The sequence below is a fragment of the Merops nubicus genome, unplaced genomic scaffold, assembly GCF_000691845.1.
Source record: "Merops nubicus isolate BGI_N331 unplaced genomic scaffold, ASM69184v1 scaffold13225, whole genome shotgun sequence".
In the NCBI taxonomy this organism is placed as follows: domain Eukaryota; kingdom Metazoa; phylum Chordata; class Aves; order Coraciiformes; family Meropidae; genus Merops; species Merops nubicus.
Window position 1 is genome coordinate 19,387 of NW_008607689.1, and position 13,597 is coordinate 32,983.

The window sequence follows — 13,597 nt, forward strand, 5'->3', positions numbered from 1 at the left end:
TTCCTTCTCCAATTTAGTCTCCTGAATTGGTGGCCAATAAGAGAAGTTGCTTTTGTCATAGAAAATATTAATATATTAGCCATTCTTGAAGAAAACGGAGGAAGCTTTGTAATTACAATTTGGAAGCAACATGGGTCTTTTGGGCTGCAGTTTGCTGGCTTTGAATAAATGATCACAAAAGTTGTTGGACTCTTATTTTACTGCACTTAGAAATATTGACAGTATATTTTCTTCTTTTTTCTTTTTATTTTTAAAGCAGTAGGTATTTAGTATGTAAAACAAGAATTTGATGTACATGAGAAACTACTTGGTAGCATAGCATAAGCATCATAATTATTTATATAAACACAAAATTTGGTTCCCAAAGGATCTGAAGACACTCTGGCATCTATACATCAGAAAAACCACAAGTTACTTATTGCTTCTTGAACACTAGAAGCTGAAACATGCTCCAGCTATAAGATCTGAGCATTGGTTGACAACAACATAAAAAAGATTAATTTTTCAGAAACTAGAACACAGAGCAAGCTTTTAGTCTCATAAGTAATTCAAGGACCTTGCTTTTGAGGTTTCCCTGAAGAGCTTTACACTGGTTTGATCAGATCTTACTGCTAGTTATAGAAAGAGAGAAATACTTTGGCTTTTGGTTCATATTTCAACTAGGTTTAATTTCTTCCGGTGTACAAATCATCACTTTAAACTACTCATGGAATAAAGAACTGTAGGCAGCTATTTCACTCTGAAATCACCTTTAATACCCAAAAGACACAGCTATCAGCCCACTATTTTACTCTAATTTCATTTACTCCCCTGTCAGCCCACAGGTGATCCTGGTCAAAGTACAGTCAAAAACTCATTAAATTCTTCATCTTGCTGTGATAAATTACCAGGGAAATGTCTACCCAAGGACATTAAGCACACTACATGTGTTAAGCTATAGACTGAATGCAGGTTGCATTAACAACTACCTTCTTGTGGACACAAGGTGCTGAGAAGTTACGTGGTGGCACCCAGTGAAGGAGAGGTAGCCCCTTTCACATTTATCACGGTGAAGAAGATGCCCATGGGCAGAAGCCAGAGAGAAACTCTCAGTCTTTCAATTGACATTGCTGACTCTAATATTATCTGCTGTAGCTAACCCTTGATTATGGGCTCTCCCTTAAGGACTTTTCAAAACTTTTTTGAAAGGATCATAACAAGAACAATAAGAAAAATAAGCAGATGCTCTGAACAAGTTTTCACCTTGGAGGATTTGATTATATTTATTATTGTAAAAGAAGGAAAATTAATTTTACCATTATTCTGGCTGAGCCAGAGACCTTAATTTAGTTATGCCAAGTGAGTGCATTTTCATAATTAATGAAATTGAGCTAGAAAAGCATCTTTATCCTCTTAGCTCCATTACTCACTTCAGACTTCTTTGAACTGACATGAATTCTCAAGCTTACTTCAGTAGTGACACAAATAAAAAGAAAATATAAGAAAAAGAATGAATAAAAATAGGTTTGTTGAGTCATACATTTCTATGTGTTAAAGAGTCATATCTTCACTTTTAGTGCTAATAAAGAAATATTGCCACAGAGCAGAGAAAATAATTATAACTAATAGAAAGAGTAATTAAAAATTTTTGATCTCGGTACCTCAGTCGTCCTATTCACCATCATCTGATGCAGCATGGTTTGGGAAAAAGAGGAACAATATTAAAGACGGGCCGCAAAACGAAGAACTATGTTGCTTTTAGAAATGAGTTATGCTGTTAAGGATGGGCAAAGCCGTTCAAGCATGCATTAACTTACACACAACCTATGTTCCCACGGGCAATAAACCAGTATCCTATTTAATAGGGAAGCGGTGATTCTGCTTCCATTGTAGTGTCTTCTGGATTACAAATAAGCTGGTTACCAGAGAAATGGGAGGCAGAACTAACAAGCAGAGAAATGAGCATTTGGAATTACCATGTAGCTCAACACTGCAAAAGCAGCGACATTACTGGTGATACTGGTTGAGCAACTTGTCTCTTTCCCCAGAGAAGATATTACCTTGAACCATTAAGATTGAAGGCAGTAAAGTTTGTCGTCCGTTGGCACTCAGCCGCAGGACTACCTGGTGACCTGACGGCAGCAGAGCGTTACCTTGGACTGGACATCAGCATTGTGGTCGTTCTGCAGCAGAAGTGCTGCCGACTTGGTGTCATCTTTTCGAGCAGCAATATGAAGAGCTGGTAACCTCACTTTGCCCTTGGTGTCATTTTCCAGGAGGATGGCCACTGCCTGGTTGTGGCCTTGTTGAAGTGCAACAGCTAGAGGAGTGAAACCATCCTGGTAGAGGAGAAAACAAGATGTGCTCAGGAAACTGAAGGACGCACAGCTTTGGTGATGTGCACAGCACTGTTCACACTTCTACCTCTGCAGCCCCATCTCCGGCGAAATGACACTGGAGGCACAGCAGTTTAACCCAGATATCATTCCAATCATGTCAGAAGTACACTTTTTCCACTTCAAAGAAGTCTTTTTTTCAGTCAAGTACAAGCAAACGATCACTCAAGAGTATCTCCCTTAATTACTTCTCATCCTAAAATAGGCCACAAAGCTTATTTTTAGCAATATTTTGTAAGGATTCGAGAGCACTGAATAAAGTAGATATGAAAAATACATAGGGAATCTGTTTCTGAATATCTTCTGTCTGCAAAAAGCAAGTATATCTTCGGATGCATTTGCTACCGTTTCCCATTCTGTGTTACATACAGACAATGAGTGAAGAAAACCTGGTCACATTTAGGAATTTATTCTAATCTGAAGCAGGAAAACAAAAGTTTATTTATTATGAGACTGGAGAGCAGCTGAACCACGCATAACAGAGCAGTTCTCTCATGGAGTCCAGGACCAGAGGCATGGGCAAGAAACAAGAGAAGAAAATGGAAAGGAATAAAACAAGGTCTTCTAGGTTGGAAGGAACACCTGAAGAGTTGATTATAGCCAGAAAGTCTGAAAACTGATTTAGAGACATTGTAAAAGGCATAAAAATGATTTAGAATAGGAATATGTAAAGCTGATAAAACAATAAAGAGCAAGTTAGGAAGGAATGAGAGCTAACATATGCTGAAAGAAAGGTGAAGAATTGTCAAAGCAATTTTTCCCCTTAGTGATCTAATAACATTCACTCCCTTTTGTGCAGAACTGTGGGTAGGTGCGTTGTAACGGTGATACTACTACGGGTTCTTTCTGTAACAGAGATTAAATTCTGTACAGTGAATTAAAAAAGAGTGAACAGCTGATGAAACAGCTGAACTGTAAAGATAATTCTGAGATTTGGGCTACATTAGGTGTTGAAATGGATTAATGCATTTGCCTTTCGCCTCTGGGAACATGAGAACAAATCCTGGATTAGAGGCCCTGTGAAACTGAGCTCATCCTTACTTTCATTTTGTATATATATGTACATAAGTGTTAGAGGAAACAAAATATATCCAAAGGCAGTGCAAGTTTCACAGCTTCAAAGCCAAGATCATCCATTTGATTTGCACCACTTTATGTTCCACGCTTCTCTAAAAGGACACAACTCTCTGCATGGCTGACTGGAGCTCAGAGAAAGCATTTCATCTCCCCACCTGCCCACAGGAGGACACCCAATCTTTGATGCCACACAGAAGGTCCTTCTCCATGTATTTCAGTGGCCTCCTCAGTTCAGACTGCCATCCCACCTTATTAAATGTACCCTTTCTCCATTCATAGGGCTAAGGCTTACCTATGTAAGTGACAAGGTGGTAGCCTTGGAAAGCCTTTACTTCCCAAGCTGCAAAAGTGACACTAGGCTCAAGTTAAGAGTACAGGACATTTGATTTTTTTTCTGCCCTCTGCCTTTTCAAAAAAACCCTCAAGACTATATTGTTGAGTTCCAGTGATGCCTGGATATCCACATGTAATCAGAGGCCATATTAATTATAGCCATCTTGGCCTGTAAAACAATGAATGAATTTCCAGCGCAGCTGATCATCACCACCAGCAGAAATACTGGGAGAAAGGCTGCAGGCAGGTGACTGTGGGCACAGCCAGGCTGGGCTCCTGGAGAGCCACAGCTCCACTTGGCTCCTTCACAACGAGCGTGTTTCTGCCACGTTGCCAGACAATCATGTGGGATTTCAGACTTCAGAAAGCTCACAGGTAATGTGATCGCCATCTAAGCAGGCCACAGGAGGATTATTTTTAGGAACTGTCATCAAATGGTACAGTATCCATTGAAAGAAGGGACAGTAACGCAGCTGTTAGCACTAGCAGTTCGGTTACAAGGAAAGGGAGTGAGCATAAAATCAACATAATTTCAAATTCATCCATTTGTGAAGGCAATCAAGAATGGATAAACTTCTGTACAGACCAGGGGATTGTAATAAATGTGAGGAAAAGCTCTGACAGGAGAGGAACTTCCCCACTGGTGCTTCCCATGTCACATCCATATCCACAGAGCAAACAAGAAGCCAACACACTTTGCAGCACAGAGCCTGTTCACTCATCCCCTTGGCTTGGAATAAAGGAACATTTGGCAGAAAGAGAACAAGAGGAGGAAACAGAATGAGCATAGTTGTCATGACCCAGGAGTTTTCCCCATTGCCTTCAAATCCTCTAATTTGCAGAAAGAAATTCTTGAATATCAAGACAAAGATAATAAGAGCATGTGTAAGAAAAGAACAGTATGCCTTACCTCAGTAGCTGTGCTTTGGTTGGCTCCATTCTCCAGGAGATATTTCACCACTTCAATGTGGTTCTCTTGAGCTGCCATATATAAAGGAGTAAATCCATTCTAGGAAGAACACACAAGGAAAGGGAATATATCAACAATAATTCAGTCCAAAGAAATATAGGGCTAAAAATGCATTTGTGCTTTATTAACTGAAACGTCTTAAGCATGTGAGTAGAATGACTTTGTATTTTTTAGCTTAATATGGTAAAGTTTAATGTCATTTAAACCCACCAGATTCTACATGCTTTCACACTCTTTTTCTTTTTACACATATTTTTGGGAAGCAATGGACACGCTAATTATTAATACAGCTATTACTTGCTGATAGTGCTCAGGGACTGTAAAGCTGGCAATAAACTTTTATGAAAGCTGACAGGAAAGCAAGAGTTTCCTCCATTTATTACATTAACTTAACCAAAGACATCAGTCCCTGGAGACCATGAAGTCCATACCTCATGACGAGCTGAGTAGAGATGACAAAGGCTTAACATAGTACATAAAATTTTGTAATACATAAAACATTGCAAATCATCAAACATAAAAGAGCTCAGCCTTGCAAAGTAACAGCTGTATTTCTTACCATACAGTAAGTTCATCTATCCTTTAATTATAAACATTCATTAAAATGTCTTAGAGTCCTTGAAAGAATCTGCTCCGGACAGTTCAATAAATTTAAAGATATGAAGTTAATCAAACTACAGGCAAATTCATTAGAAACATGTTATTTCTTCCAACTAAAGCACTTTAATGTGAACAATTTTAGTTAATTACCCACAAAATCCTTGCAAAAGAAAGGCATGGAAGTGAGCTGGCTGCCTGGCTAGTAACTTTCTTCTAAGAGTTTGTACGATTGTTATAAAGGCCTTTGAAAATGCCTTACAATTCTGTAGATTACCATGTAACATAAGAGAACATAATCACCTGTATTTCTGAAAATATTCTTCTGTCTTTGAATTTTTACTAAAACACAAACCATACACCAGACTTCCAACATGCAATTTTTGATTCATCTCGCATGCTGTCACAGTGCATGGTAAGCTTCTGCATTTGCGCAGAATTAATGCAAATGCTCTGTTAAACAAGAACCTTGTTTCAGAGAAGACAGTTTTATTCTTTCTAGCAAACTGCTGTGGAAACATTTCAGTAATTTCCTAATGAAAAAAAATCTCATTTTTTCAGTCACTAGATAATACAGCCGATTGCAGAACTGATATCTTTACAACCTCCCTCTGCATTTACAAATGCAGAAGATTGCTCAGGTAATAAATGTCATTTATGTTGCGCAAGTCACGTGAGATACGTCATGTAAGTTGTAGCTTTTAATACTGCTTTGAATAATATTTTAGCACTTCCATCAACAATTGTGGGATATATAATTAAAAAAAAACAGCACCCAGAGAGAAGTTAACAGTACAACTGTCCACCCTGGGACTGGGGGGCCGGTGAGTCGAGTGGGGGTGCTGGTTTCCTGGATGCTCCTCAGACAATTCTTGACCAGGGTAGGGGAGAGATCTCATGAGGGTGTGCTGGCAGGGACGCTGTTCAGCGTGTCCTGAGGGAGGTTTGGAGGGGCAGGGGACTGCCGAGTCCAGGGACGGAGCTGGCAGAGGGAATCCTGAACAGATTGGTAACTGACCTGGCTCACTGCCTCGGTTTTCCTTCCCACTCCGGAAAGAAACAACATGGCAACCTATAGGTCTAAGTAATAGTAATTTTCCACCCGCCTCATCAGTATTTTATTATTAAAATCTACTGTAGTAGCTTTTAAATGGTGCTGCTTTCCACTTGTAACATTCTTCTAGCACTAAATATTACATGGATGAATACAAGGATTACACCAACAAATATCAGTCTGGGGAATGTGAGACTTTTCAAGCCAGAAAAGTCAATCAATTTGCTTAAAAGGTTTGAAGAATCTAATTTTTTTTTTAATCAGTCTGACTCCCTAGGTCTAGACTGGGATCATGACAACAAATCCTGGATTAGGAGACCATAACCAATAAATATATGACTTCATGACCATTTAGTACCAAGAAGAACTAACTGCTTTTTCACACAGAGACTGAGAAGAGTGACCATCATATCAAGGATATCCTCCTTGTGCTATAATCATACTTGAAACTACAGCAACCAGGGGTAAGGAAATTCTTGCACATAAAATCATAGCCTTTTTTTTTTTAATTTGAGTTTTATTTATAGTTTAAAAATACTGTATTTCATTTTGGAAATTGCAACAGCATGCCAATACTTGGTTCTGCTGTTCTTCTTCTAGAAATACTTGAAAGCTCAAGATCTCACATCCCTGCAAATTGAAGAAAACGTGATTTCCCTAGACTTTTGTTTTGCTATGCCAAAGCATCTTTTACCAAATCCACAACATTCTGTTTAATGATTCTCCACAGACATACTGTAAGGCAGACTGACCTCTCCCCATATGTGGAATGGGAAATAGAGCTTTTATTGGGCTGGGGTGGAGAATCTTTATTCCAGTACATTTTCTTTCAGCTTATGATTTTATACTGTATAAACAAAGTCCAGAAATAGAGTGAAAATACTGACTATGGTAAATAAATATGACCTGGCAAAGGAGAAATGCACTTTATTTTGCTTTTTCTGAAAGCCCAGCTGTGTAATTCTGTTACATCTGTATGTTTAGATTTTGTGCATCATCTGAAAAATATAAATTAATTTTGTAATGACGTATAACATTAATTTTCAAACAATGATTTCATCAGAGTACTCAGACTTCGTTATCCTTACAAATGTATACTGGAAGATGTTTACTGCTATAATGTAAAGTTATAATGAGAAATTAACACTGAACAGAGTATATTTCATACTCCATTCTTTCTACTACATTCACTGATTTACTTGCTAATTTGAGAAAATTAGTAGCTCTCAATGGTTCTTCAAGCTATTAATGCAAATTGGCAAGTCTATATATGACTCAGAATTTGTATCACTAAATTTTGCCCAAGCCCTAATGAAGAACACAGAACACAGAAGAAGCAGAGGGATTATTAGAGCATTTAGAAAATCATATGTACAGTTTGAATAAAAAACATAATTAGTTTGGTTGGGCTTTATTTTATGGCAGGCTTTCAAGGAACCATCCTCTTTGCATAGAGGACCAAATGATCAGAAGCACACATCTCCCAGACTCTGACTAGTAGCCAGTGCATCTGAATGACTAGCCAGCCCATGTTTGTGCATGAAGATGTGGCCTCTAATGTCCTATAGACCTATAGTATCTATATACACCATATATCCATATGTATACATTCATACTGATAAGGAAGAGAGAGTAAGGAGAGATATATTATCTCTTCCTTCAGTCTGCCTCTTTTAAGACGCCATGTAAAGAGTTAACAACATACACTGTGATTAAATAATTAATATAAAACCTATATAAACATATCTATTTTATTTTAAAGTTTTCCAGGAACTGCTTAAGACTTCATTAGAAGATCACAGATTACCAAGAAGGACGAGACAACTGGTATCTAATGCAATTGTTTACATACAGCAAGTGCTCAATCCTGCTTACTCTTCAAAACGTCATTACCAGTCAGAAGTTCAACACAACCAGTGGATTGCCTGACCCAGACCAGTTGGCTTCTCTGCCCCGACATCTTACTGTTTTGGTTTGGTGCTTTGGTGGCCTTCTCACGCAAATTTTGCTTGATGGCAAGGAAAAGAAAGTTATTTTCTCAAGGTCACAAATAAAAGCCAAATGAGTTTGGCTTTTTTGGCAACCTTTACAATTCTGCAACTGCACTTCTCAAGCAACATTCAGGGAAGATTCTGTGCATGAAATACTGCCCATATAAAAAGCTCAGTTTCCTCTGGGTTGCTCTAGAGTTTCCTTCATGTAACCTAAGAGAAGCCTTTGTGATACTGCACTACCTTTGTCCCTTGGCCTTCTACTCTTCCATCTCCTTAGAATTTAAGTCAGTCCCAAAACGGAACAGATACTGACACACAGGATGAGACAAGGATGAGACACATGTGAGACTGGCTTAGATCGCTCATGAAACAAGTCACATAGTTTATAAAATCTTCCAATTTATGGTCATGTGTTAATACATCATTTTACACAGTAAGATTATGATCATTTCTGGGGCCTTTAAGTTCAATAACTGTTTCAGGATTTTTTTCTAGCTTCGGAACATTGCTCAACTTCAATGAGAAGCTGGTGTATTCCTGATTTATATCTTTATTTGGTGACATGTAATTAATCTCCCTGTTTTCCCCAGTTTTCCATGGGTATTAGCTCAAGGAACACCTATATCTCACCTTAACAGTTAAAAGAATGTAACTCTACCTTCACCTACTGTTTGCCTTTATCTCAGTCTCCAATAATCTCCACAGGAGAAGAAACAACCACTCCAGCAAAGGCTGGAACGGGAAAGATTTGTCTTTCCTCAAGACAGGAAACGGATCAGAGGGAACAAGCACAAACTGAAATGCAGGAGGTTGCCTCTGAGCATCAGGAAGCACTTTTTTACTGTGAGGGTGACCAAGCACTGGCAAAGGTTGTGGGCAAAGGTTGTGGAGTCTCCATCCTTGGAGATGTTCAAAAGCCATCCGACATGGTCCTGAGCAGCCTACTATGGGCAGCTCTGCCTGGGCAGAGCCATTGGACAAGATGACCTCCAGAGGTGCCTTCCAACCTCAGCCACCCTGTGGTTTAGTGAAAAAACCTCTTAACAAAGCAGCAATTAATTAATTTTAATCAATGCAATACAAGTTACAAATAAATGCAACACTGCAAGCTACCTTAAGAACACACATCTTGACAGAATCACCAATATCACAGTTCTGGGAACCTTGCTGTGCATTATGCTCAGAGCATTATATTCAGTCAATCTAAAAATAAACTCTTCATAAGAGGATTGTATTTAGCAGAAGAGATTCTCTGCCTGAAAGGGTGAATTAAGGATAGAGAAAGGTACATACTTTAATTTTTAAAAGTCTTTTTTTTTTTTTTGTTAGTTTACACCAAAACCTGGAAGGTTTATGTAGCAGTAACTTTACCAATTATTCTCATTCCTCCTTCTTTTCTATTAAATTGCATTTTCCATAAAACAAACATATAATCCATATTGTTTTTTTGAGAAGAAAAATCTCATATTTAAAATACTACATCTATATTTATATTCAAGAAAATATGCAACTGTCAAATTTGTGTAGCTATGCTAAAGGGAAATTCACAGCATTTCATTTTAAGCTGCCAAATTTAAGGTGCCTAAGGAGTCTCATTTTGCCATACTGTCAAGGGAAAGTGGGCTACTCCAAAGAAAGACCAAAAATATTTGAATGAAGAGCCACCTTGCTGAACTGACAGCTTAAGCAGCATGAAATTGAGAATGAAAAGGTGGATAGAAGGAAACTACTCTTTATTATATCTATGACTAAAGAGGATTAGAAATAGCATGTTTGTTATCAGAACTGAAACTCTAAATATTGATAAAATGTATAATACTACGTATTTTAAAATATTACAGATTTTTTTTTTTTTTTTTTAATAAACAACTGTGTTTAAAGTGATATATTTTATCAGGCTATGACAAAACAACTAAAACTCCTGGAAAACTGCTGCTGTTTTTTTCTCCAGTGAGCCTCTAGTGCCTACCAAGTATTCAGATGTGGCACCAAGTGTGACATGTACCACCTGCACACTCCTGGATTTTATCTTAAAATGCTTTATCGTAAGCAGGTTTATAAGTGTAAAATGCATCATTGCAATACTGAGAAGGCAGTTTGATATTTGACTGTACAACCCCAGCAGGGAGTCTGAGTCTACTTCAACCATAAGGAGAAGTGCTGAACCAACACCAGTGCAAAAACCAGACTGTGCCTTTGAGAAACAGAAACAGATTAATGATTCTTTCCAGCACTCTGTTCCCCTCTTACTGCACTGCTGTGATGCTGACAGCACCTTTATGGAGGGGATTTTTGGTTTGTCCTATATCCACAGTATCAGAATGAGAGATTCAATAAAAACATCTTTTGGATACATAAACAACCAGCTAAATAAAAATCTGTGGATTTCAGCTATTGATGACAGCACCTAATGATGCTTCACCAGATGTTTTCTGACCAGGTTCTTTCCTCGGTGTTTCAAAACAAGCAGCACATGAGCAGATACTTGTTTTCGTGGGGTATCATTTCCTTTCATAACTAGTGAGAAGTGCAAGTAAAAACGGTGACACACCAATTAGATGGAAGCATCTGTGAGCACAGACTTGCTCGATGTAAAGTGGCACATCTGTAAGGGCACAGGAGAGCTACTGGGTTCTGACCCACTGCAGAATTCCCCAACAAGTGTTAGCTAAGCAGTTAGGTGACAATCCTTACATTCATTACATGCACAGCAGATGCTGAGGTCCTTCAGACGGTGAAGATTACAGCTGAGGAAAGCATTTAGGAAAAAGGCCAGAATTACTGGATTTAAGGAAGCTGGTGATTCTACCTTATTGGGCCAAACAGTTAAACAAACCAAACAAGGAAAGAGTAGTTCTTTCTTTGAGACGACAGATGATAAAACTAATTTGTAATAAATAAAGTTTTAAACTGTAGTGACAGAGAAGCCTGCACTGAAAATAGTACCACCCCTTCAGCTGTCCCACTAATTCCCTAGCAATATAAATAGAGTTTTCCACTCTACACTTACACCACTGCAATAATTATAAAGGCTACGGATAAACGATGTCTGGGTTTGTGATGAACTTGCTCAGTTCATTCATGAGAGAGCACCCAGAACTCCCAGCTGTAGCACTACAGGTGTGACACCTCACCCCTGCAGAAAAAAACCCTCTCTAGGGAAGCGTGTTTTACTCTAAGCCACTTCATCGCTCAGATACCAAATTTAAAGAGAACAAACGTTCTATTTTAGCAGCTTCAAATATCACAATTTTTCTCCACAAGAACAGCAAAGCAACAACAGAGGCCAAAACATAGCCAGGCAGAAAGCAAGATGTTCTGTGCCTTGGAAATGTCAGGGCTTTTTTTAAAAAGGGGAGGGAGGGGGCCCTGTCAAACTGAGTTGATGGAGAATGGGAGGAGAATAGATTAATCATGCACAAAAAAGCACACCCTTGATAGCGGGCATGGGTTAGAGCCCAAAAGCTGTGGCTGGGGCTAAGCCTTCTGTTTGAATTCTGGGCAGTCACCCAAAAGAGCTTTTGGGCTTTGCCCTCCAAATGTGGTGAAGGAAAAGCGGTACTGAAAACAATTTATTTTCTGTATGTGGATGAGGGTTGTAATGAAGACAACATGGCACTAAAATGATAGATAAAATGTTTGTGTTTATTTGGCTGGGACTCAGTCACCCTGCAATTCTATGTCAGTCCGTGAGCAGTGCTTCAGCCTCACAGGCACAGGCATCCTGCTCAGCTCTGCCTCCGTGTGTGCCGGAGATCACACTCCAACATCAGGGATGAGGCTTGTTCACTGCTGACTGACAACCACCATAAGAGACAGGCAGCTGAAACTTGGACTAGTTGAAGGCAGGATAAATAAACAGATCTGTTCTTTCATTGTCCTTGATTTATTAATTTTGTTTACATCTCTCAAAATCCATATAATCCTCCAGAAGACATTTCTTCCCATTTTTTTTCCCCCTTCAGTGAAAAGATAATGGGTCTGATCCTCTATTACATTAGCAGTGATGAATGGCAGCTAAATTACTCCTCCTGATTTATAGGAGCTAAAAATTTTGCTCTCTAAAAGCAGAAAGCCCAGTTCATGGAGTTAAAACCTTTTGTCATAATGGAGTAGAAAATACTCTGCGAAATATGCTGCATTCTGAAGGTAAGATTATATCTTTATAAACCATGGGGAGAGCAATCTCTGGTAAAGCAAATCTGAGGGCATCAGGAGAGAGACAAGCTGATCAGTCCTCTGAGAATTGTCTAAATCCTCCCTTTGCTTTTGTGGTAACTCTGAATTTGGACATTCAATGAGCTCTCTTAGTGCTCCTTATTGGGAATGCATACTGAGGCTGGAAATTCGGTGCTACTCTAAGGATTGCTTCAGTCTGATGAATACTCTGAATATTCTAGCAGTCACGACAGCATCTCCTACGTGTTGAAATAGATGGCAACCATAACGCAGACAAATTTAAACAGAAATATTTCTTGGCTAATGTGTTTGCAATGAGCTTAGAGCAGGACATCGAGGAAAGGAAACCAGAGGGCTTTTAAATAACAAGCTCAGCTTGTGGGAGGACCGATTTATCTAATCCTTGCTTTCTGTATCTGGGTCACTTTAAATAATCTGACGATTAAAGGGTAGCTTCTTCTGTGAGAGCCCCTAAATGAACCAGTGGTCACAGCACAACCTTAGCAGCTAATGGGGAACATGTTCTATGCTAAACTCAGTTGCAGAGATTTTAAAAATGAAGGAAATTACTGCTTTGTGATTCCAGGATATGGTTGTTCCCTTACAGTTATTGAACAGGAGTGAATTGTATTTCCTCATTTTGTCTTTTACTTTCCAGCTCTTCATACCTCAACCACTTCACATTTGTCAAATCACATCCCTCTAGGAGAAGCAATTCTTGAGGAGCAATTCACATGAGGCTAACTTTTTTTGACCTTGTTTGGAATGGAAGAAGGTCAGGACGGATCCATTCCATAAGGTATGCATGGGCAGAGCAGCTCAGCATTGCTGCTGTGGGGGTCAGTCTACACAGAGACTCAGCTCCTAAGATTACTGCAGTCGAGGTATCGTCACAAATGTTCCAGTTATCAGATATCTCTGATGCCTATACAGGAGGCAGATGACAAATATCAGACTTTAAGAGAAAGCAATAGGGACAAACAGCAATTTATCAAAGGGAGGGAGGGGTTGGACTGAC

At 38.9% G+C, this 13,597-nt stretch overlaps 1 protein-coding gene across 1 annotated transcript in view; it reads right to left on the reverse strand.

The window, feature by feature from the left end:
* Nucleotides 1–13,597, reverse strand: part of LOC103772681 (ankyrin-2-like) — a gene marked incomplete at its 3' end in the record, with an annotated part of 77,859 nt that overhangs the window by 19,023 nt on the left and 45,239 nt on the right. Inside the window, exons 5-7 of the mRNA XM_008940024.1 lie at nt 4,696–4,794; nt 2,133–2,318; nt 1,641–1,664 (exon numbers count right to left, since the gene is read on the reverse strand). Of these exons, the coding sequence (XP_008938272.1) occupies nt 1,641–1,664; nt 2,133–2,318; nt 4,696–4,794 (309 nt within the window). The remainder of the gene's footprint in view (nt 1–1,640; nt 1,665–2,132; nt 2,319–4,695; nt 4,795–13,597) is intronic.